This window comes from Bombus vosnesenskii, unplaced genomic scaffold, assembly GCF_011952255.1.
Source record: "Bombus vosnesenskii isolate JDL3184/JDL3185 unplaced genomic scaffold, Bvos_JDL3184-5_v1.1 scf7180000016261, whole genome shotgun sequence".
Lineage (NCBI taxonomy): Eukaryota > Metazoa > Arthropoda > Insecta > Hymenoptera > Apidae > Bombus > Bombus vosnesenskii.
The window spans coordinates 4,506,793-4,532,461 of NW_022884330.1; the positions used below are offsets into that span (position 1 = coordinate 4,506,793).

The 25,669-nt window shown below is 40.4% G+C and overlaps 1 protein-coding gene across 1 annotated transcript in view; it reads left to right on the forward strand.

The window, feature by feature from the left end:
- LOC117241649 (agrin-like) overlaps window positions 1–22,498 on the forward strand; it is a 262,669-nt gene extending 240,171 nt beyond the window's left edge. Inside the window, exons 10-27 of the mRNA XM_033507577.1 lie at window positions 5,323–5,449; window positions 5,616–5,846; window positions 6,229–6,525; window positions 6,935–7,084; window positions 7,228–7,488; window positions 7,644–7,790; window positions 8,077–8,313; window positions 12,950–13,144; window positions 13,781–13,954; window positions 14,483–14,822; window positions 15,035–15,262; window positions 15,346–15,950; window positions 16,092–16,503; window positions 16,574–16,827; window positions 16,916–17,009; window positions 17,220–17,327; window positions 17,760–17,934; window positions 18,134–22,498. Of these exons, the coding sequence (XP_033363468.1) occupies window positions 5,323–5,449; window positions 5,616–5,846; window positions 6,229–6,525; window positions 6,935–7,084; window positions 7,228–7,488; window positions 7,644–7,790; window positions 8,077–8,313; window positions 12,950–13,144; window positions 13,781–13,954; window positions 14,483–14,822; window positions 15,035–15,262; window positions 15,346–15,950; window positions 16,092–16,503; window positions 16,574–16,827; window positions 16,916–17,009; window positions 17,220–17,327; window positions 17,760–17,934; window positions 18,134–18,391 (4,293 nt within the window). The 3' untranslated portion in view covers window positions 18,392–22,498. The remainder of the gene's footprint in view (window positions 1–5,322; window positions 5,450–5,615; window positions 5,847–6,228; window positions 6,526–6,934; window positions 7,085–7,227; window positions 7,489–7,643; window positions 7,791–8,076; window positions 8,314–12,949; window positions 13,145–13,780; window positions 13,955–14,482; window positions 14,823–15,034; window positions 15,263–15,345; window positions 15,951–16,091; window positions 16,504–16,573; window positions 16,828–16,915; window positions 17,010–17,219; window positions 17,328–17,759; window positions 17,935–18,133) is intronic.
- The last annotated feature ends 3,171 nt before the right edge of the window (window positions 22,499–25,669 follow it).

A 25,669-nucleotide genomic window follows, 5' to 3' on the forward strand; every position in this document is an offset into this window, starting at 1 on the left:
TGATAGATAGTTTAATTATTATTATTATAGTATAATTAAAGTGGTTGGTTGAGAAAGAGAAATCTCTATTAATAGCGGTAATAAAAATAAGAGATCAGATCAAATCGTAGCGAAAAATATGATTTGATAAAAAGAACTGCCATCGATTATTTAAATTAAAATGTATAACTATTTGTTTTGGATGATGAAGTTAGAACAGAACAAATGCATAGGTGATTAATGAAATACGATGGAATCAAATTAAAACATAATTCTTCGAAGAGAATGCTGCTGGCGCGTGGAATCTACTTAACATTTGCGCTAAAACGCGAGCAAATTAATCCCTAAATCGTATTGAAGTAATTGAGTTAATCCTTATCAAAGTGAATCGGGACGCAACGTTAGAAGCTCGGTCAGCCGATTTCAATTTTCCGACGCGCAAATCCGTTCCTGAAATCATAACTTTTATTCCGTTCCCCGGTTGCCACCTTCATCCTTTTAATGAAATAGAGATGATGCTACAATGCCGCTTGAAAAGAAAATCAAATCTCTAAGAACTCTAATCAAAAGCTAAAGGATGATTTTCATATAATAATATAATTCATATAATAATTTCGCCCGAAACATCGCACATTTCATGATGAATTACATTTCCTATAAAAATTTATTAAACTAGGTACGTTATTCTCCATCGAAAGAAGTATAAGTAAATAGTGAAAAAACATCGTCGCTTCAAAGTTGAAAAATAGCGAATGGCGTTATCTAAATGACTGCTCATACTGCAACACAGAAAGTGATTATTTCATATAACAGTGTTTATTTACCATTTTATTCTTTCCATTTCTAAACATCTTATATTTCATAGTATAAACTACTTTTAAAATACTACGGCAACCGCGAGCTACGTATTTATGATATTCATTATTTATCAACTTTTATTGTGCTATAGCATTATTGTGCTAGTACATATAATTTATCAATTATCGTATTAATTTATCAAATTTACGAATCGGAAAGATAAAAAATTTCGCTTATCGTCATCGAAGCATCAATCCACGAAATCAACGTCTATGTAGTAATTATGCAGAAAAGAAAATCCTATCAACCATGGTCTGAGACATCGAGTGATGGTCGTTAAACATAATAAACCACCGAACGTGTCGATCTGCCGGCTTTTACGTGCTTACCACCATTCGTAGTGTTAAGCCTCGCTAGTTAGCACGGCTTAAGTAAAATATTCATACCATGATGGATGTGGTGTCGAGTATATATACAGTGCAGAGCCAGAATACGCTGGTCGTGCACGATATTTCGTATTTCCGCTATGTTACTCGATGTTACGCGACCGTGTAATGAACCGTTCGTTTCACCGATACCAACCCACCTTGCCAAATCGACTAACGCGCACGCCATTTTCATTAAAGCCTTTCTATCAATTTTCCTCTCCATTCCCTGTGATTTCATTGCCTTCCCGTTCCTAATTTCGTCAGTCTAGCTTTTCAGGTGTACACTCTTGGACGATTCATTAGCATCGAACGATTTTGATCATTCAAACGATAATATCGGAAATGAATCGAAGCCTTTTTGTACTTTCAATTTTTCTACCTCTAACTTTAAGAGAGCGATACTCGCCCTCGTTTTATCAGGCTAATTTCTATCAGGTTGGTTACCCAAAGTGTTTCCTCAGAAGGTTCATAAAAATTATCATATATCACACGCTCCTTTTTCAATTTCTCCTCGTTTTCTCTTATTATATTTCTCGTATAATTCCGATATTCGAGAATACACGCTCCGCCTCATGTATTCGCATATTCTACTATCCTAATCCCTCTATCATTTATTCCCCCAAATTTATCGACACCTCGCCGTAATACCACATTGCGGCAAATTCGTCGCTTCCCTCGATCGTTCCATACGAAACGTTCCCATATCCGGCTCGTAACAATCAATCTTTCTGGGAATCGAGGCCAGGCGCACCGTGTTGATTCCCCTCGAAATCCCGAGCGCAGTCTGGAAACGAATACGTGCACCGAGGAGGTGGAAGTAAAAAAAAAATAAAAAGAAGGAAAAGGAATGCGACTTTATCGCGGGTAATCCGCGGCGGTTTCCCCGGAAGATCACCCCGAGCAACATTTCCCAGAGCAGAAATATTCGTTGGGAATGGAGAGCACGTCACGGATCCCTGAGATAGTGTTCGCTGGCAAGGAAAGGCTTCTCTCCTTCGATCCAAGCTGGGACACACGGTGGATCGGAAATTCACGGATTCGTGAAACGTCCTGCTGACAAAACCACGAACAATTCCGAGCTCACTCACTCTTGCATGTACGGCGCGGATGTTCCTGGTCGTTCGAGTAACTGCCGCGGGCGCATGCTTCTTTTTCCAAAAAGAAATCGAAAAGGTGGTCGAACCCCGTAGAGGCGATGGCCATCCGTGCTGGGCCCCGGAGCTATTCGAAATTCAACGACGTCCGCGTTAGAACACACTTATGGCCGATCAGCCATCACCTGGAACGACCTCAAACCACAGAACGTAGATACTATCGTCTCGTAAAGTTGTCACGAGATACACGTTTAGCCATCAATCTTTCTCTTCGAGTATTTCAGGAATACCACTGGATCTATTTGAAGTTGATTTGCACGATTGGTTGCTGTAGTATTGAAGCGTGGGTTAGGAGAGTTGATGGAGTAGTTATGGACAATGGGACCTACAGTAAGAACTGATAGATTCTTGAGAATATTTGTATTTGACTTTGGACGTTATATTGTATATTTCTTGATATAAAGTACATTAAACACCATGAAATTTGACTACATTTTTTAAATAAGAAATATTTAATTTAATGATTCGTCACATTGATTTATATAAAATAAAATTAGTCCATTTTTCTATTTATTTGATTTAATCTTTTTGGCACTCTATGCGGGAATAATTTAATTCCTTTCAAACGCAGATACTTAATTATTTAAAATGAGAAGGAGAGAAATTATGATGCTCAATTTATCGAGCAACTTAAATTTCCTATCGATTGAAATTACTTATATTTCCATAATAAAGGAAGAGATAAAAGACAACGCGAATGGTTGCGAATTGATTGAGGTGCATCAGCATACTTTTTAGTACAGGATCAGCGAGCGTTCCTTCGCGTTCCTTCGTTTTAAACGTGAAATCACATCTTTCGCGCATGGATACACAACGTTGCCACGAATTTGACGCGTCAGCGTTCCATGGGAATAGAAACGAAAGGACTTCGGAGGAAAGATGGGATGAAAAGGACTGAATCAGTGGCACGATGAAAGAGATGAGGGTTAGAGGCATTGTTTGAACTCCAAACGAGGAATATCGGCACGTCCCAGTCACGTTCTTAGAGTCCCACGAATCCTCCATAATTGTCTCGTAAATTACAATAAGAAGGAGGCAAGGTGCGTATCAACTTGTCGCGGAAACTAATTAAAACGTATCGACCGACTGCGGATATTCTCCCCGAGGAGTCTCGTCGTTATATCTTTACCCTTCATCGTGGAAATAGAACTGTGATATTTATTAATCCGCTGAGTGGATTAAAAGAGAAAAGAATGCAACGGAAAAAGAATCGGACGACAAAGCTTTCGTTCGTCACATAATTGCTTTTTAAGTCAATTATCCTGTTTACTACGGACATGCTTCTTTGAAATTCAATATCAAAAATGTAATGATACGAAGTAAATTGTTCCAATAGAACACCGACTTGTTTTTAATCTTCTATACTTTGGTTAAACGTTGCTTAAAGCATTAATTAACTGTCGTTGTTGTCGTAAAAAATACTCTCCGCTGAAATATCAATTTTCTCCATTATAATTTCTCGATTATATTCTATCACTCTTTTATATCGGTTGAGGTATCAAGCACGAACATACAGTTAGTCGAAAAAATATCCGTGGCATGTTAAAAATTGTGTATGCATGCTGTTACGCCGGGCGACTCTCTACCTGGCCCAGGTCACACACCGCGGGCCAGACGGACACCAGATATCCGCTCTTCCGTACGGCGTACCCTCAATAGCCTTAAGCATCCGTCATAAACCCGAGTCACTTACCTGCTAAGGTCCTTCAAACAAACATCTGTTTCCGAGGAATTTCTCGAGACTATTGTCTACCACGGCTTAACTAAGGAAAGTTGGTTTTTCGCACGTACGCTGCAACTGTCCTCCCACTAACCACTTTCTCTCGAGGGCGGTTGAGACCCTTCGTTTAACCAATTAGAAACGAAGCCTATTCCCTCACTCTCCTAAATAACATCGGCACCAACAAATCCGATGGTCCCGTGCGCTAGACACACCCATCCTTAGCTTTCCTCCGACACATCATCGTCTCCCAAGACGGTACTGATTTTACATCCTTCGAACGGTCAACATCCTTCGAGCGGGTAGACACACCCGCAGATCAGTCACTCATTCATCTCGTACATACGCACCAGTGTAACTGCCTTCGTTATAAGTTGTGGAATAAACGGTGAAATATAACTTACTATACTGTGTCATATTCATTCAACCACCTCTGTTATCTTAACCGAAACAGGGGAACGACTACTTCGCGGCGTCGATTCACCGAATCGTAGCGAGAATTTACGCCTCTCGCTGACGCGTTTTCCTCGCGACCGCGTCTCTCCGCGAACGGTCGTAACACATCCGAATACTTTTGCCATTATCTGTATTGCCCTTGGCCATACTTGATCATGTTTCACCATGATTTTCTTTTAGTTTACAAATATTTCATCGCGGCACAATATATTCATGATCGCACTTACATTCGGGAATAACTCGCACGTAAAAACGCAGAAGGAACGCTAAAAAAAAGCAAAAGAAATGTAGAGGAAGCGGTAGAGGGCAAGTCACGTTGGCCGACAACGCGTGTAATAAGCAAACAACAACGTGGCTGGATACCGCAACCAGGCTAATTAAGTTTCGCTCTTTCGCGTATTATTTCTCATCCCTGTACGCCACCCATCCCCCAGCATCGTGACGCCAACGTATGTTAGAACACCGGCCCGACTGCGCCTTAGCCGCGTGCAACAAGTGCGAAACGCGTGCTGCCTCGCGTTTTTCTGCTATTTTTTTCTCACGAACCCACCCACCTACGTAAATATCGCGAGAAGATGTTATATATAATACATTGGTTTTGGTGAAGCAGAAAAGATGTATCTTCAGAAAACTAAAAAATGGCGATAGTTGTATTATTATACATTAGGCTGAGCAAAAAGTTCACAAATACGATATGCTAGAAAGTATATAGTATGTACGTAGTATCGTAGATAGTAACTAAACATTTTGTTGCATAGTAATAATAAATCTTCTATGTCAATTTCAGACGAAAGAACCCGTACAGGAGAAAATTTGCGGCTCCAATGGTATAACTTACGCCAACGAATGCTCTTTGAAGGTGGCCTCTTGCACTTCTCAAACTGACATCGCTATTAGTTACGTAGGCGACTGTGGTGAGTTCTTTAGATACTTTCATATTTTGTATCATCGTCAACGTCGCGTAAAATTTATTGGATAGCAGTCAATCGGTGGTATAAAAAGAACATTCAATTTATTCGCTGAGTAAAGTATTCAAGCAGGATTATCGGGAAGGTATAAGGAGAAGATAAACGTTTTCAGAGCTTTGCGCAAGAATAGAGTGCGATCATGGAGCTCATTGCATGGCTGGCGTCTGTGTGTGTCCTGAAGAGTGTCCTGAGAGCACTGGAGAACCAGTGTGCGGCAGCGATGCCAAGACATACCCGTCGGAGTGTGAATTGCAAAAGGCTGCCTGTGGAAGGGATCCTAAATTGCCGGTCTTGCACGTGATATTCTACGGCGATTGCGGTGAACGATTCGTTGCAGCACTCAGTAAGCTATCTGATCCTTTCCATAATCTAATCGTGCTTTTCTTTCAAATTCGAAAAGAAACTTTCAATCTTTTAAACTAAAAATTAATTCACTATAATAAATAATTGTTGAGCGATCGGTACTTCGATAATTGGGGTCTCTACGAATATAAAATGTAAAATCTCTCGAGAATGCAAAATATCTTCATCGATCGTTAATAGTGTAAAGTCTTGTTTCAATAACGCGATAGACGCAACTTCTCGTGCATCACTCGTTGCCATCTCGACGATATTAATTGCGCTAGCTTAAGGACACCGCTCTAACAAAACTAACCATCCAACGACAATCTTGTATAATAGCTTTTACTACTCTAACCATGCCTTAATCGCTACGCTTCTAATAGCTACGATGTCGACGCCTGCGGTGGTTCGATTGGCCACCACCGCGGTTGACGTGACCAGCACTCAGGTACGCGAAGCATGCAAGAACATTAACTGCGATTTCGAGGCTACTTGCGAGCTGGGCCCGGACGATTATCCCAGGTGCAGCTGCAAATTCGACTGCGCCTCGATTTCCCAAGAAAATATGCGCCCTGTTTGCGGCAGCGATCTAAGGACCTATTCGTCCCTCTGTGCCATGAAAATGGAGGCCTGCCAGAGGCAGCAAGAGCTAAGACCTAGACCTCTCGATCTTTGCCAAGGTTCGCAGCAGCTTCCGCTAACTTCACTCGATCCGCTGTATAATTGCCTGGATTTTCGATTCGATTAGCCATTCCATTGCTTGTTCCTCTGCTTTGCCTCCTAACTTTTAAATTAACTTTTGAATTAGTTTATTTTCAGAATATTTTCAGACTTTTATTTGTCTGTTATATTCGCGACGCTTTCTTCAAAAGAAAATATAATTACAATTTTAATTACATTTAAATTACAACACCTTAGTGTGTTATTTACGATATAATTTTTCTCTCTTCCTTTGTAGAATTGTAAGTATGAATAACATTGTAATTACTTTTAATTTTCTCCGTCGCTAACTGTCTTAATTATAATTTATCATTTGTTTATTATACACTTTCATAAGCGAACATAATTCAGACGAGACTTCTAACCCAGGTATGGAAGTGAAACCTTGTAACGGCGATCCTCCATTGGTGGATGCTGATGGGAAAGAGTACGATTGCGGTAATGGTCCAGAACGACGAGATTGCCCGAGCAACAGTTATTGCCATCAAACCACGCGACTAGCTCGATGCTGCAGAAAAGGTCAGTCCTTTCGATGGAAATTTTAGTTTTAGAAAATTCTTTCAAACATATTTCGCATGTTATTACTAACGTCTTGCGATTTGCTATGAATAAAAAAAACGTTGTACTAAAGAGAAGGTCAACGTAAATTATCGATTATTTAGCTCAAGGAACCCAAGTCGTAAAGTGCTCAGACTCCTGGCACGGCTGCTGTCCGGATGGCAAAACGGCCGCACGCGGGCCCAATGGCGCAGGTTGTCCGAGTTTATGCAACTGCAACAGGTTAGGCAGTGTTTCTGATACCTGCAATCCAGAAACCGGACAATGCGAGTGCAAACCAGGTGTAGGCGGTCTGAAATGCGATAGATGTATGCCTGGTTATTGGGGCTTGCCTAAAATCAGCGAGGGACATCAAGGATGTATACGTAAGGATGACTGAAATTCTGTTTAGTAATTTACACGAAGAGATTATTGCTTTATATCTGCAATTTAATGGACGATGATATATTTCAATATGAAAGTTAGTTTATCGATTGAATTAATATTAATCGACACGTCAAATTTCCTTTGAATGATCCAGCATGCGGCTGCTCGCTCTTTGGTTCCGTTAGAGAAGACTGCGAACAAATGACAGGTCGCTGCGTTTGCAAACCGGATATCCAGGGCCAGAAATGTACCATTTGCACCGACCACAACAAGATATTAACACCTACAGGGTGCTATTCAGGTATCACGCGAAAGGAAACTTCCACAGAATATAGTATAACTTAAATCTCAACCAATTTGCTTCCATCGACGCCTAAAATTGAATATACAGTAGAAAAATTATCGTCCTGGAATAGTACCAAGTCATTTAAATCCCAAAAATATTTCCTTTCATATAAAACCAAATTTACAACGATATAGCGTCAGGTGTTATATAGACTCTGTGTAACTCTGTATAAACTGAACTAATATTCCAACCGAATAACATCCATCGATCGATTTAACGGGTTCGTTCTGTTTGTTTGCAGCCGATACGATACCGCCGATCCCGACGTCTTGCAACGAGCTGGAATGCTATTCCGGCGGGCAGTGTTCGGAAATCGGTGGACCACACTGTGTTTGTCCGTCGTCCTGTCCATCGGACATACCGTCCGTGCCGGTTTGCGGTAGTGACGGACAGACATACGACAACGAGTGTGAGCTCAGGCTGTACGCTTGTCGCCATCAAGCAGACGTGGTCACACAGGCCTTCGGCCACTGCAGAGGTGGGTTCACTGAACATACGCCGTACAGGCCGCCTTATATTCTGCATTACTAAACTAATTAACCACTGGGAGCACTTTTCACACGTTGGATCAGCTGTCGAACAGGACTCGCTCCTGTTTATAAAACGCAAATTTATTCTCTAGAGATTAATCGGTCTTGATAGCTGGTGAATGGCGTAGTACAATAAAATAGTTCATCAACGTGTTTGTTAATTTTGTAGTGAATTTTCAGAATGTTTTGTTTATATACGAAGGCCATAGAGGAAAACATGATAAGTCGTATCTTTTATGAAACATCCAGAAATCAATAGAAATAGACTTATCATATTTCTTCCGTGTGTTCGATTATAGTTTGCGAATAAGGAATACAATACATATATCTGTTTGTAAAAATTAGGTGACGAGCAGCGAATATATAATATTTAAGAAGTTAACGATAGACGAGAAGAGAGGGATTGTTTAAAGCACGAGATATTGTCGTAACGATTTCGAGGGTTCACGAATTTTAGAATAACTTAATTAGGAACAAGTGTTATCTAGAAGCTGGAGCTTGAAGTAGGGAATTTAATGATATATTTATCAACGTATGGGAGATGCAATATCGCACAGCCTGATTAAAATTAGGACTAACATCTAACCTGTTCCTTTGTATCCATTACGTGATAATAAACTTATCAAGTTTCTACTAACATGTATACATATATGTTTATAACCCCTTTACACCCGAAACGCTTGCCCACACTACTTTGCTTGCTTTCTTCTTGCTAACGTTCTATGATTAACGTTGCACCATGATCTTTCCCTTTAAAAGAATAAACAACCCGTCGATCAACGATTTAACAAGAAAGAAAGCAAAGTAAGTCAATTTACAATTAATTTAATAACATATTTACCGTACTTGTTTCATTAATTGGAATTTCTATTCCTTTCTATCGATTTATCCACCTTTTTCTTTTTCTAAACCGAGTTCGAACGAAATCGTGGAATTGAAAGGTAGAAAAGATTGAACAGGATACGTATCGCGGAATTTCCTTTATCCCAAGAGTACGCTATCTCACTCGTAGGTAAATTCTGGGAAAGTTGGTGACGTTAACTCGCGAAACTAAGCGCCAAAGGTGGATTTAACTAAATCACCGTTGACTTGGAAGCGAAGTCCCGTCTTAAGTGGTCCCTGTGAGCTATGCCCGGCCGGAACTTACATCGGAACCTTAAGAAACGGTAACGAAACGCCTTGCCCAGGCCGTTAAGCACAACTCCGCCATCAAAATGAATTAGTCCGCGACAGATCTAGAGTCTTTCGAAAGTTCGAACGAATGCAGTATCGACCGCTGTTTGATATCACTGTCCCCACATAAATTTAACCGTCGGAGATTCGGTCGATATCGTGTTCAATAGATGGTCGCGATAAATCTATCCAAGAAAAAATTCTCTTTGCATCTCGTTCCAATGTATTCTAGCGAATTCACGTGGACCAGGTAATCAGGAAAAGGGTTTCAATACCTGGCTTTTCGAACTCCTCGAACTAGCTCGCTATCTACTTTATTTTCTATTCGTTTCAATTGCTATATCTGTTATTATAAATGGGAAAACTTACTTAGCGTAACTTAAGTTTCACGTGTAACTCATGCATTCGCAATTGAAAATGGAAAAAAATGAAATTTAACAGGTACAAAGAAAGAAACCTTTGAGGTGGTTTATTATACGTATTAGTTTATTAAAGAGACGAGTGATAAAATTGTAATAGTCAGTGTATATTAAAATCACTTTAAATACAAGTACAGAAATAGTCTACACCGGTTGTTATCGTCGCTCGCTCGATACTACTGTTCGACTCTACGCTCGCTATTCGACTGCATGACTGGCTATAAAGATTCGCTATACTAGCTGTCCTAGAGAGCACGTTCGTCTATCTGTATCGACCGGAGCTGTTATAAAAAGTTCGAATGTAACTGCGGTTCACGATTGCAAATAACGGCGATAATATTTTGTCCGGAGTTCGTTTACCTTTGAACCTATTAAACCAAACCAACGTTGACACTCCAAGGCACAATAATATGAGCCTCTCCCGATTCGAATCTTCCATTGGCTCATGTGCCGCTACACTTTTAAAAATATGAGTTTATAAAAATAATATAAAAATTATTTTAAATTATCATGCACTGCCTCGTTATAATATCCTCGGATGAAAAGTCATAATCGTTTATTACAATACAATATTATTATTGTTAATACAAGAGCATAATCGATAAATCCACGTTAAAGTTCCTCGATATCTACCATAAAATCATCGGATTGTAAATATAGTGGAATACAAGAGCTCTTGGAACTTCACGTATAGTCGATAGACTCGTCAAACGAAGCAACGAGTCTTAACCAAGAAGAAAACGGAGAGAAGCCTCTCCATCTGTCGCTGCGGAGTATTCCACATTCACTGACAAAGTTCGCGGAGTGAAACGTCGAAATCTATTAAAGTCTCTTCCTGGTTCCGTAACCTCTCACCCCTTATTTTCGATTGCTCAGCCCCCGCCCTCCAAAGCCCCGCCTCAGCAACGTTGCCCTGGTCCTCCCTTGTCGCTGAAAGTCAATCTCTTAAAAAGTTCTTCTTTCTCGGGACTCACTCTACAGAGTCAAACATAAATCAGATTACTTTGAGCAGATGAACCATCCTCTTTCCTCTTACAGCCTCTCCGCCACTGTTGTCATGTTTTATACCGAAAGGACGCAGCTCCCTCTCTGCATAGTAGAAGGCTACTATTTTTTCATCACGTTTTCCCTTCTTCCCCCGTACGTGACGTAGAACAATTTCCGCGAGCGAAATATCGCATGGAACCGCACGCGGTCGACGCCACTTTCAACCCCGTAAATATTGTATGCCGCAATTTCTTCGACGTTCCTCGCGTGATCTCTTTTCCGTGTTGAGGATACGCGACTACTGAAAGAAGAATGGATATCCCGCTTACGTGGACATTCTGACGTGACGTGAAGTTTGATTAAGGGAGAGGGTGCGTTTGATCGATGTGACGCACGAAAAAGGAAGGGGCGAGACTATTAATTGTTTCGTTCGACTGGAATGAACGAAGCTGAATTGGAGTATCATTATTTTGGGAGATCATTGGGAGAGTCGAAGAGGCATCTTGTACGAATCGAGTGTTTGTCTGTCCGTTGATCTACTATCCTATCATTTATTTTGTACTTGGTTTAACCGTTCTGCCAATCTCTTCCAATTTTAAGAAGAGAATTCGCCGAATTTTTCCTCGTATGCAAAGGGAACTTTATCTTACGTATTTCATCGTCGTACTTCGTGTCGAAAATAATCCTAATTAAAAAGGAAATATTATCCCAATTAGCGGCGATAGCGAGAGAGTCGAAAGACAGGTAGAAAATATTTATACCTGTCAATATTGACATCGTCATCTCGAAATTCAATTACATGTCGTGAGCACGTTTGTCTTCATATATACATAAGTATTTAATATGTACATACATACATATAACACATACATAAGTATTGAATTCATGCATGGATGAAACTTGTTTCCCACCGAAAGCAGAAAACCGTTAACGATTCATCAAAAACGAGAATAAAATGTAAAACCAAGAAATAGCTGCGTGACATCATTCACATCTGTCTGTTCCACTTCACCTATTTGAACTCTCAACTTCATCAAAATTCCACGCTTTCAGCAGATAAATACGTAGCTAATCCTACTCCAGTTCTTTGGTACTCTTTGTAAAATAAACAGGGAGGGAATGAAATAATGGAACAGGGAAACGGTAACGTCGATAAAGCCAACCCCTCCGATGAAAAGGCCAATCGTCGATGTGGATCGAGAAAGAAATTCTCTCGGTTCGTAAATGTCAACTCGTATTTGCCGTCAGATTCTCTTCTCCGCCAATCAACGAACTCTTAAATTGGCTAAATCCATTCCTCTCGCCCCTTTCAACCCCTTCTCCATCCATTTCTACACACCAATTTTCCAAGCAGAAAATATTTTCATCGGAGACCGAATGCGAGCGGGAGAAAAATTTCGTTGTCGGTTTGTCCCGCAGTCGATAAAAGCGTTGATTATATCGAGAGGAATATGCGACGATCGGCACAGCGGCGGGAGGCAAGGGGTAAACATACAAAAACCGAGAGAGGAAAAAATAATGGGAAGAGTGGAGGACAGTGAAAGTCGTCAATGTGAAATAATAGGAAGCAACGCTGCAATTGGAAAGTAATTAAAATCCCATTAAGCTGTCTTCGGTTTCTGATGCCAACTCGGACTTCCTAGTTTCGATAGAATATGCTATCCGATTTTTATCATTTCAAAAATTCACGATGCGCTTCCGCTACTTTGTTCGAGACTGAAAGTTCCCCTTTATTCGTACAATGACTTACTACGATATTAAGTGGTTCGCTATAGAACTTGTTTGTCAATATGTTACGTGCGTTATATAATACACCTTTTAAATGGTCAAATGTGCTTCCAAATATATATTTTAAAAGAAATTATTTATATATTACAATTCGTTGCTCGTCCAAAACGAGTTTATTTTTGAACGCCGCCTAATTCTGAAATCGTAACCTTGTCTTTCCATCGCATCACCCAAAACGAACAGTGGTAGAATTGTGGAACGTTCGTAAAATTTTCAGACGATCCCATGGTGAATACGGACTTCCCCGTTAAAAGGTATACAGCAGTGCAATATACCCAACCAGCAGCCGCCATTTCTCCGTTATCGAAATCTACCAGGCATCTGTTGGTGCCGGAACCGGATCCTCGCTATTATTACACCCACAGGGCGCATCAAGAAACCATCACGATCGACAGGGACAATTTAAAGCACGGTAAAAATCGAGCCCAATTCCATTCTACGCCCGTCCGTGTCGATATTTCATCCCAAAGTTACACGCGACGACTACGAAATGCAATCTTGCGCGCTATCTTTCATTTTGTTTTAAGACATCTACGTGTCCGTCCTTTAAATTCCATTCTATTAAACTACCGTAATCTACTTATCTACAAACATTTCAACGCGATAACGAAATATCAATATCCCGGTGAAATTAAAGTCAAATTTAATCAAACGAATTTCCGCCCGCCACTTTCAGTATTCAGTGATACACGTAGCACCAGAGCCAAATGCATTTCGTCATAAGTTTCTGTAACCGGTGCTACGTAATTATCGTCGTCGCGATAACGTTAACAGCGTGACGTAATTAATAGTTTGAAATAGCGTTGAATAAATACTACGAATTAATATGTTTGTGCTCTTGTGCACGCGCTAGTTTGCCTATGTGTATATGTCTGTATGTGTGCGCTTCGAAACGTGCATTCCTAAATCCGCTTGACGGTTAATTCTGAATCAGCTCGACGTTGGTAATCGGATCGATGTCGTACGGAACCAAGACCGTACGAGAAATGCCTTTTTTCTCCAGACTCAATGCAGAGACGTCGATTTATCCGTTAATTCTGCTTTTCAGGAGTGGCGGCAGCGTATAGACCAACCCCGGCGACGATTCGCGTGGTCACCGCGTTGCTCGGCGACCTCTGTACCGACGACAAGGATTGCACCATTCCTAACAGCGAATGCTCCAATGGAGGTTGCATTTGCTCGGAAGGATACGCGGAAACCAGCGACAGGCAGGAATGTTTTGGTAATTGATCCGATCTTATCTACTCTGGTTGTTCTTGGGGATTTCTCCTGTTTATTCGAGCGATGGTTTTGCATTTTTCTCTTTTAATGTGGATACGATAATAGCAGTGTAAAGTAGTAAATGGTAGAGATAAAATACGAAGATTAGCGATAAAAATTTTAAAAACTCTTATAATGGTCATATTATTTCATAAGTACATCTCCTAAAATATACGTCTTTCTTTTACAAAAAGTACTTATTCTTTAAAGCAAAATACAATCTCACAAATTTTACGTGTCGCTCATTTCAAGCAGAGTTACCAAAGAAATTATATTATAGAGTAACATTAATTTTCTTATTACAAAGGAACAAAGACCATTTGCATTACGTTCTTTCGACTTCTAAGAGCAAAGTGTCGTTCAAACGAGGTGTAAGTGAAAGAGAAGAAAATAGATACAGAAAGGGGCTCTCTTTGACCGAATCTTCCAACGTTATTTGCGCCGTGTAAAGATGAAGAAAAGAATGTAAAAGAAACTGACCCTTTTCCAGCTAATTACGTGCCTGTTACACCGACCGAAGAATTTCGTGCCTGCTTGTCGTATCCGTGTCACGCGACATCGACGTGCATCGATCTGCCGAGCGCAACGTTCGTTTGCATCTGTCGTCCAAATTACACCGGTCTATTATGCGACGAGGAGATCAACAAAAGGGATTACGAGGTGCCGTCGTTCGACGGCAAGAGCTACGTCAGGATGAACAGATTGAAGGCTTACCACAAGTTCAGCGTCGAGGTTGAGTTCAAGACGTACGCTGACAACGGGATTATACTTTACAACCAACAGAAGAGCGACGGCACCGGGGATTTCGTCTCGTTAGCCATCGTCGACGGGTCTGTAGTTGTTATCTCCTGAATTAGTATCATTCACGTGAATATAGTTACGTTGGTGTATTGATAATGCCTTGTTGGTTTATTCGGGAAAGATTCTTATCTTCTAGACACGGTTATTTCAATACATGACATTATATATCGAGCTAATGAATCATAGATTAAAAAGTTCGCACTTTCGTGTATACTATTTAGGATTTAATTTATTTTTACAGACATGTACAGTTTCGATACAATTTAGGGAATGGCCCTGTAATTCTTTCCTCGCCTGAAAGAATTACTATGAAAACGTTTCATCGAGTTGCCGCGAAAAGATATCACAAGGACGGCGTTTTAATTTTCAACGATGGGGAAGATGTTGCTGGTCAAAGTCAAGGAATGTTGAAGTCGCTCGATCTCAACCAAGATACGTTCGTCGGGAACATGCCTACTAATTATTCTAAGTAATTTTTCCCTCGCAATTACTCGTCTAGTCCTCGCATTTCATCGAGAAATTTAATAACGCGAAAGCTTTTTATCTGCGCAGGGTTTACGATAATATCGGTACCAACCATGGGTTCCTCGGTTGCATACGAAAATTGAAAATCAATCGAAACTTCGTCGATCTTCATGTGGGTCGCGATAAAGAGATCTTGGAGACTTATCGTGTGAAAGAATGCGGAGAGAACGCGTGCGCCAATCTACCTTGCCAAAACGGCGCAACATGTCAGCCCATCTTCGAGGAAGATCTCTGCAACGGTCGCGAGTGCAGAAGAATTCAGAAACGAGGGAAAGGTAAAAACAAGAATGGCATGAACATTGTCAGATGCAAGGGATCGCATTGCATCTCGATCGATCAACGCAGATCGAAGAAAAACGCGAAGAAACGTTGCGCGGCACCTAAGTGCGATTACGATTACGACATCGATTACGAGACGAGCTTCGAACATGGCAATTACGCAGTGGAGAAATACGATCCGCCTGATTATAGATGCATCTGTCCACCTCAGTTCACTGGCAGAAATTGCGAAGAGTCTTTAGATCCTTGTATAGGCGAACCTTGTCAGCATGGAGCCACTTGTGATATTCTTCCACAAGGTGGTTACGTTTGCAAGTGTCCACCTGGCAGGACTGGAGAACACTGTGAAATCCGTGAGTAAAAATTCGTTTGATATGTATTCGTTAACGAGATACATTGTACCGATTCGTTAAAGTTAATGACGTTTGTTATTACATCACTGAACAACTTATCGAATAATTTATTGAATAACTTCGTCGTTTAATTAATTCTAGTCGACGCTGAGTTAACAGAGCTATTGATACCCGAAATGTCCGGGGACGGTTTCTTGGAACTCCCATGCTTGGAAGGTGTAGCGAAAGCGTTCTCCATCGAATTATGGTTTCTCACGCACGCCAACGACGGTTTGCTACTTTACAATGGCCAGTTGAACAACGGACGTGGTGATTTCATTAGTCTGAACTTGGTCCAGGGCAAACTGGAGTTTAGATTCAATCTTGGAAGTGGTATCGCCAATATTACCTCTCCAGACCCTGTTACGCTCGACACGTGGCATTGTGTTCGAATCAGTAGATTGGGCAGAGAAGGAGTTCTTCAATTAGACGACGGAACTGTTGCCAGAGGACTGTCCGGAAGTCCGTTAACGGAACTGAATCTCGAAATGCCTCTTTATGTTGGCGGCGTTAAGTGAGTTTCTAAATATGTTTCGTTCAACGAAGAACTTTAGATAGAAAATATATATTTCTTTAAATGGTAGACATTGGCGAGAAGTTCATCGACTCGCTGGAGCCTGGACTGGATTGGTAGGCGCGGTACAAAGACTGATGGTGAATGGAAAAACGTACCAAAATTTAGCTGTCAACGTTACTCAACATAATACGGAAATCTATGATGGTCTACCATGTCCTAACAACGAGAACCCTTGTCACAATGGTGGAGTATGTTTACCTCTGTTAAACAGTTATCTGTGCAAATGTGCGAACGGTTACAATGGTCTCCACTGCGAATTTTGTAAGTAATGTTCGTCACATCTTATTAGAAATGAACTGTAAAATTTTGTAAACACAGAGAGATGTTTCTTTCTTTCTTAATTTGCTAGTCATGGGCTACGATGTATCCACGGAATTATCCGAAAGGCCAGTGCGTTTCAAGGGCGACAATTTCTTGCAATTTAAGCACCGAAATGGAAGAAGGTAAATCGAATCGATCAACGATCGAATCAGTAAACGTTTTCTAAAAGTTCTATCGCATACTCCTAAGTCACTGCATCTACACCTCTTAAGGTACTAATCCGAATTAGGAGCACCAAGTTAGGTTGTTCAATAACGTTAGTAACAGTAGACTAATTAGATCCTTCTTCAATCAAAGTATCACTAACCTTTTGATTGTGTAACACCGACTAGTACTAACTCAACTAATACTACCCTCGGCGAGTACTTTGAGGAGTCCTACTCCGACTACGACTTGGAGGAGGATGTCGACTACGATTACGACAGTTACGATTACACGGAGTAAGTTTCTAGGAAGAATAGCTGTGGTGTACTCGTTTGAGGGAGAGACCTTTATTATCTGTGCCTATGTATCGCCGTGTCTGCTAACCTATTTATTCGATAATAGAGAATGCTAATATCATGCCCTTCAAACCTAATCAGAGAAACTTTCATCAGTAATTATGGTCAGAAACAATTTGCTAAAAATTGTACAAAATAAAAGCAAAACGCTAATAATTATTGATATACTTTAGATAATCTTATATTTTAAAAGAGCTTTAACTTTCAAAGCCATACCATGAAATATAGGGTTACTAGGGTTGATATTGTATGATTTTTATTTATTTTATAGCAATGCTTGCTTGTATGTATTATGTCTTTGTCCTATGGCACCGTAGCTCGATATTTAAGACTAAGCACACCAAACACGCACTAAAAAAAACGATATTGTAGACGCAAGGGTCAGCAGTCGAATAAATTTGAGCTGAGACTGAGAACAACGCATCCGGATGGCTTGATTGCCTGGGTTGGAAGAGGCAAAATCGAACATCTTATTTTATCGTTACACGGCGGCCAAGTTCTTCTTACGTACAAGAGCAAGAGCGAGCAGATATCATTGAGGAGCAGGGTTAGTATTAGTGTTTTATCAATTATGTATCGTATTATGAAAGTTATCGAATGCTTAACGTCATCGATCAATTGGAACTAAATGAAATAATTAATTAGTAGGTTTAAACTTAAACTAATCGATAATATTTCTAGTTTATTGGCGATTATTAAATTAATTGAAGTATTACAAATGTTTTACCGATGGTTTTTGTATGCAGGAACGGGTGGACGATGGTGTTTTCCACCATATCAGGGCATCGAGAAGACGAAGAACGTCGATGATACAAATCGACGATTTCACTCCGGTGAAAGTATCCACAGAGACCACCCTGTTAACGACAAACGGCAAGCTGTTCGTCGGTGGAAAACCCGGCCATCGAGGCATCAAAGGCTGCGTGTCAGACTTCGTAGTGGATAAACGACGTCTTCAGCTGAACAGGCGGAAGATCGAGTACTGTCACGACAACGATGTATGATAACGAATCCCGGAAACGACGATTGTCAACGTGATATCGCCTTTGGCCACGCTTGTCGACTTAACGACGCTTTTGTCTTCGACGAGTTAGCATCTGCCTAAAACGGACAAAGACGAACGCGAAGGAAATCGTTGGTGGTGTTCGTTTCTGGGGGAAACGGAGGGAACGAGACACGAGGTTTGAACGATTCCAATGAAAACGAAGAAACAGAAAACGAGATGGCGGAAAGAAACTGGGCTTGTAACCGACAAGGAGACACGTGATTCCTGCCAAAGCTGTACGAGAGAATACAATGAAAAGGGACCCGCCAATCGTGCTACAACAAGGATAAATGGCGGATCCAATAACAATAGCAAGCTAACTCGTATATTTATTTTTCGTTCGGGATAGTATAGGGAAACAGAGTCCCATTTGTCGTTCGTTTGCCACAACGAATGATCAGACGGTAGAGAAGAGGTGAATAGGAGAAGCATCTCTCGTGTTAAATGCTGAACGTTCTCATCTAAGGACAATAATATATTTTTAAGGTGACGAGATTAAATATACATATGAATAAATATATGTATGTATAAAATTTAACGCGTATACGTATAAATTTGGGGCTATGGGGAGGAAATGCTTGTAAAGCATCGAGTTGAAGCTGAGTGGTAAGAACAGTGGGATGGGGGGATTTCCGGGGTCAAAAATACAGAGACGGGCGTGAAAGGGATAAAACTCATCGATATTCGTTTAGACGTTACTCTGTAAGTTAAATATATCGAAGCACCTATAAATGTTTTACGATGCCAAGACTGATTAATGGGGGAAAGAGAGAACGTAAGAGGAAGAGTTGAGAGAGTTAAAATAAATGACAAAAAAAAAATAGTTAAAACAGAAAAAAAACAGAAAAACAAAGCGATAAATCGGTGTTATGTTTGAGTGTTTCGGTAGAGAGATTTAAATGATCGTGCATTATCAGAATATAGAAGAATGTATTTTAAAGGACTTGTTGATTTACGCCAGTAGAGAAAAACGATAAAAAAGAAAAGAAGAAAAAGATGAACGAACAAGATAAATACACACACATACACACACACGCGTACACGTAACACACGTAACATACATAAATAAGAATTATACGAACAGATACGCCGTACAACGTTGTTTCTAGGCAAGCAAGGCTTTTTACAAATGCGCAAAGGAATAGATATATATATATATTATATTACTATGATTATATTATATATATAAATATATATATTATACATATGACACTATATGCAGATTACATTCCATTTAATGGACACAGGTACCATGATGAATGTGTATCGTCGATCGGTCACGATCATCGATGTATCGTTACATTTCGACCCGGTACTAAAGAATGCATCGAGCTTGCCTCGAAGACACTCCATTTCCGTTCGACAATCTCCAACACACTTGCACGAGATAGTTTCGCAATCGATTCCAAAATGCTTACGAGCGTGATCACAGGTTTCTTCTTCATATACAGGGTTCACGGAAACGCACGGTCTACCGCGATCGATTAAATTGTAAATGGACTAGAATCGAAGAAAATAGAAGAATCGAAGACATGTATGCATTAAATAACCGAGAACGAAGTCGAATCGTTTCCATCGAGTTGAGTTCCTTCGACGAATCGAAAGGAATTCGAAAGGAAGGTGTCTAGAATGTGGAAACGAAGATCGTGAATTTATACTCGAGATCTACAATTCTGATCGATTCTATAAAACACGGAAAACGATTCGGCGTCTGAAAATGATGCGAAAATAATAATAATATTATTAATTATATGATAATGTACCGCTTGTGTGTAATCGAATGATCAACGAGAAGGAGTGTCTGAATGAAAGCTGACGTATGGTTGAAGAAAGAAAAGTAGATACCGTGCCGGGATATACTACTTGTAAATATGATTAACATGTGCTGATCTACGAGTTGATTATCGTTTTACTATCGTGTACTAAAGCTCGCGTAAGCGTGCGCACCTGCATAAGTCGGACCTAAGAGAAAATCGTCAGAACGACCTAATTATAATCGTAATGATTCATCGAATAAGCCTTTTACGACGAAGTTTTTCTTCCTTTTTGTTTAAATTTCTTTTCTTCCGTCGCTCGTGGAAACGAAACAATGTCTGCGTCAACGTGTTCTTCCCCTGCTCGTCGATCCTGTTAACGATCGCGACAAAATGTCGAAGACAGCCTAAGTTCTAATCGTTAATGGCGACTGCCGATCTTCGGTCGCAGAAAGAGACGTTATCGAAGATTTTTCAACTCGCCTCGTCGAATATTTCCAGCGTCGCTCGATTTATCGAACGAACAGAAGTTTCATTTTTTAATACGAAAACGAAACGAACTAATTAGTACGGTTGCCAGTTCGCGATACTGGACGCCATTAATGAAAAAATGTCGTAACTTATAAGGTTGTTTTTTGTGCGCACCGTTTAAATACGTAATTTCTAGAAGCTAAGCGCCAAACACAATACATATCTTTGACGTGCATAAGATCATATACATATATTTGTAAAATCCATCACGTGGAGTCGATATTCTTATCGACATGTAAATAATGACCATACATTGTCTGGAAATGTTCGACGTTAACTATGTTGTAAGTAAAGTGATTCTATGAAGGAAACGAGCGTCGATCGACCAAACTATTGCGTAATTATTCAAAAGAAGCGCGTGAATATTTTCCTCACCGCTACTACGACGAATCTTCTAATGGTTTTTAAACGTATCTTTTCTATTATGTTCTTTCGTTCGAAAGATGCACACTTATACAATTTTTATAATGTAACGTCTCAAAGCAATCATATCTATTTCATATCTGTCGATCTATAACGGTCGGTGTGCAAAGAAAATTCTGAAAGGAAAGAGTTCGTTCTCGAATAATTAAGCCTTGACTATATAAAAATTGTTCCTCGTTAGAGAATTCGGATTGATCGCGAGCAATATTGTCACATATCCTCCCTCTTGAAATGTGATCCTTTGTATTCTTCCAATGAATATCGCTGTTCAACATATCGAAACGAATTTGTGGCCAGTAATGCGTCTCCTGGAAGAACAAGAGAAAAGAAGAATGTTTTATTGTAACGAAAATAGAAAGAAGATCTGCTTCGATCGTCGACGTTGCTTTCGCGAATATACTGCGTTTTATATATATACATATATATCTATATAAAAAAAAGAGGAAGTTAGATTCGAAACGTATTATAATTATATTTCTATCGAATGTATTTGAATTTGTAATGGTTAAGAAAGAAATTCGTAGGTTTCGGTTATATATGTAAGTTAATTATTAAATTTCGACTGTAATAATTTTTTGCTACATCGAAAGGGTTGCTACTTCGTGAAAACATACATTGAAGAACAACAATGGAAGAGATAGGGAAATATTCTAAAATTTTTATGTTATTATTGCGTGAACTGTGTTCTCATTGTCGATCGCAAGTGTTGAACCGCCATATCTCATTTTTTTTTGCGGTACATTGTCATTGGATCGTCAATGTGTCCGACATTTACGTGCGTGTTATCGTAAAAACTACGGTGTATAATGCGTAATCGACGGAACGGTACAAAATAAAACAACAAAGATGTCATCTGACTTACTTTACGAAATCGTTCGACGAAAAAGAAGTTTCACGATGCTGGTATGATTCAAAGAACGGGAGCGTATACAAGGAGCGAGGAAAAATTTCAATCCATGCCTGAGAATTACTGCCAACCTAGATAGAGATCACAGGATCGATGTTTTTGCCTCTAAAGCTTCCCCGTCCCTAAGAAATTTATCGACTCGTGAGTCACAAAATTTTATAAAACGAGAGATATCGATTGTCCCTATGAAACACATAAGAGAGACACAAAATGATTTGTCGAGATTTCCGATTGTGCGTGCAACATCGTTCAGTGTCGTTTATTTCTCACGGAGACTAACACCTATCGCGGCAGGGCGATCGTCTGAATTAGTTTTTTTACTTTGATACCGTCTTTACTGCGACCATTCGCCGTTTGCTGACCTAAAGTATTTGTGAGCTACACTGTATAACAAAAAGTACGCGTTGTAAAGTGACTGTATATACAAAAATAAATTATGCGATTATCTTGAGCGCCGTGTTTTTCTACGCTCTACTCATTTTGTTTTATTTGTAGATTTACATTTTTTCATATTTAATGCATAAGAATCTTCATTTCAGTTATTAATTTATTATAAAAATTCCATCGAATAATTTTTCATTAATTAAGAATATTTTAGCAGACACTAATCAAGCTAATACTTCCAGTCAAACGAAATTACCCAGGGGATTAAATTATCGCTACAGAATACATTGGCGGTCGCTAATGATATTCAGTCGTCAGACTCTGTGATTTTCCTATTCCATTTAAACTCCTTCTACACCTGGATCCTCGACTCTAAAGTCGCCAAGATATCGTAGATGACATTAACTTGCAGTTTCACGATCGCGCAATTTTGGAAATATAGCTGGTGTGATCAATTTCAAGATTATTAGATTCTCCGTGCGAGAATGCCTATTCTGTAGACACGCGTATATGGCAATGTCAGTCTTCAGATCGTAGAACTCGATGTTAACGATGTCAAACTTGTAGGACACGACAGCAGCAATCATAGATCCGTCAAGTCTGTATCGACCAAGATCCGTCAGAATGGATGCTTAAAGCTTTGGTATTACTCGATACAATAAAGCATTGAATGATTAGTAGACTATAGATATGTAATTTCGACCAATTGCGGGGAGACGTAATCGCGAGGAGAGACGTCAACGGGGGTCGTAAATGCCCGTTACGATTATAACAATCGACACCACGAATTGATCGATCCCCTGATTTCCGTTGAGATAACAAGGGGTGATTGAGTTTGTATAACACTGTGATTCACAGAATTATAAATTATATATTTCCAACACTTAGATTACACTGACGTAGAGAAATAAATAGTTAACAACTTGTCGCACGAAGATGCGATAGATATGTACGCTAGAGCAGGGCTCTTATAATGGAAATTAATGTATTAATGGACTTAGCACTATGATATATTTAGGAGAGAAGATGTATGTTCGACAACACCGAGAACCGACAAAAGATTTGCGTGAAGTATGCGACTCTCGCGCTATGTGTAGACTGCCGCGTTAGGCGTTAGTTTTTAGACTGTCTGTCGCTCTTTTTTTAATACGGAAGAAAAGTTCGGTGTGGGTGTGCCCCTATGCCTAAAGAACGCGGATTCGTTGGTCCCACTTTCGTTAGGAAAAGTGGGGGTAACGAACCGCGGTGTCGATTGGTCATGACCTGCACTACTGCTCGAAGGGATGAGTAGGGAGTCCCCTGCCATCGTGGTGAATAGATGACTGTGTGCGTGAGAAAAACCTAGCTTGTTTTATTACAGGGCTATTCGGATTTTCTTAATGGGTGCATACCCGCTTTCTCCGTGTTTTAAGTGCGACTAAATAAACCCAAGGACCTCTCTAAAAACCGACTGTGTTTCGAGATAATTTTTAAGCCTTAGAAATTCTTCAAGACAAACGGATTGAAGACACATGGCGAAACAATGCAGGGAAGTGAAAGTTATGGTGGGTCCTTAGGTTTATTGAGGGTCGAAGTGTCGTTACGCAGGTCGGTTGTTGTCCGGTCGCGCGGGCTGGCGTGCAGATGTTTTAGGCGGCGTAACACATATAATTCCATACCTTTGTCAGGTACACGTCCCTCCCGTGACCATGGCTACGTTCAGTGACCCGCTAAGTCACTTAGGGCCCAAGCCCATCATCATAAAGCCAGATTGGAATATTAAAACTATTTCTTATTTTTATTACTTAAGTGTAGCTATAGTAAAAGTCTGAACTAGGGTATTGGGGTTTTTCGCAACATTCCAGACGGGAAGTCCCGATGTCCCTTCATCTCCGACATATATGTCGGAGAAGAGTCAGGAACAGGGTTGTGGGCGTTTGATAGACCTCCCTTGGAGTTGGCCATCGTTGTGTGATAACGAAGACGCGGCCTGATGCTACGAGTAGAGACACTACCGATTCGACAATCAACAGCGGTGATTGGGCACTTGCTATGTTAGCGACGTTGGTCTTAGGTTCGATGACGAATCCGCGGTCAACGGGATGAAAAAGATACTTGCTCTAACTCAAACTCACTGATCGTCAGGCGCTGCTCCCTTCGTCGGTGGGATCTCAAGAAAGAATGAATCTTCGTCCCAATGATGCCACAGAGGAAAATTATGATGGGGTGTGTCTAAGGACACGAGATCATCGGATCCGTCGGATATAGCCCTCGTTCCGAAAGTAAGGGTGTTACGCCACGAGGCTTACCACAGGCTGTATTTTCTAACCGTCGCTCGCGGTCATATAACGTCGCAGACGGATCGTCGCGGCTGCCCGGCAAACAAACATTGTAGTGGCAAGCGCATGGTTCATTAAGCAGGGCGACCTCCAGAAACGTCGACTCGTAGCCGTTATTTTACCTCGTGTAAAAGAATGTGGCGTGATCCGAACGTAGTGGGGGTCGCCTTCCAGAAAAGACGAAAATAATCGAAGGGCGGGCAGTTCCTTCTGACGAGTCAAACATGACACTTCGACAAATCTGACGAGCAAACGAATTTATCTAGAGATATCGCAAAATCGAGTCAAATTTCTGTAACATCTTCATCATATTATTGTAAAATATATTGTTCTATGTTAACCTGTTAATACAGTGTTATATTCATTAAACCACCTCTGTTATTCTAAACGAAACAGGGGAACGACTATTTCGCGGCGTCGATTAACATGATCGTAGCGAGAATTTACAACTCTCGTTGACGTGCTATCTCGCGATCGCGTCTCTCCGCGAACGGTCGTAACAAAGGGAAATTGACGTCTCTGTCAATTGGTCAGTTTGGGACAAAGACTGTCTGTCCGTTTGGAAAATCTTAATTGCGGGAAAAACCCAGGTTTTATAGCGGGTCCTCGGGCTAACTGGACTTGTGTTGTGTACGTGCCTCAACATCAGGTATTCGTTGTCTGAAGGAACCGTTGGAATGTTTTACTGTCAAGTACCTCTATTGGTATTTCTTTTAATGAGGGTCATACTATAATTCCACACCTTTGTTAGGCGAAGCGCCCGTCCCGTTGACCGCGGCTACGTTCGGCGACTGATGGTCGCCTTGAGCCCAAGTTTATTATCACAAATCGCAAACAAGTGCAATTGGGCAGGATGACGGCAAATTGTTTAATTACGGCTGTAAACTTTAATTGCAATTTTAAGGATTTTCCCGAAGTTC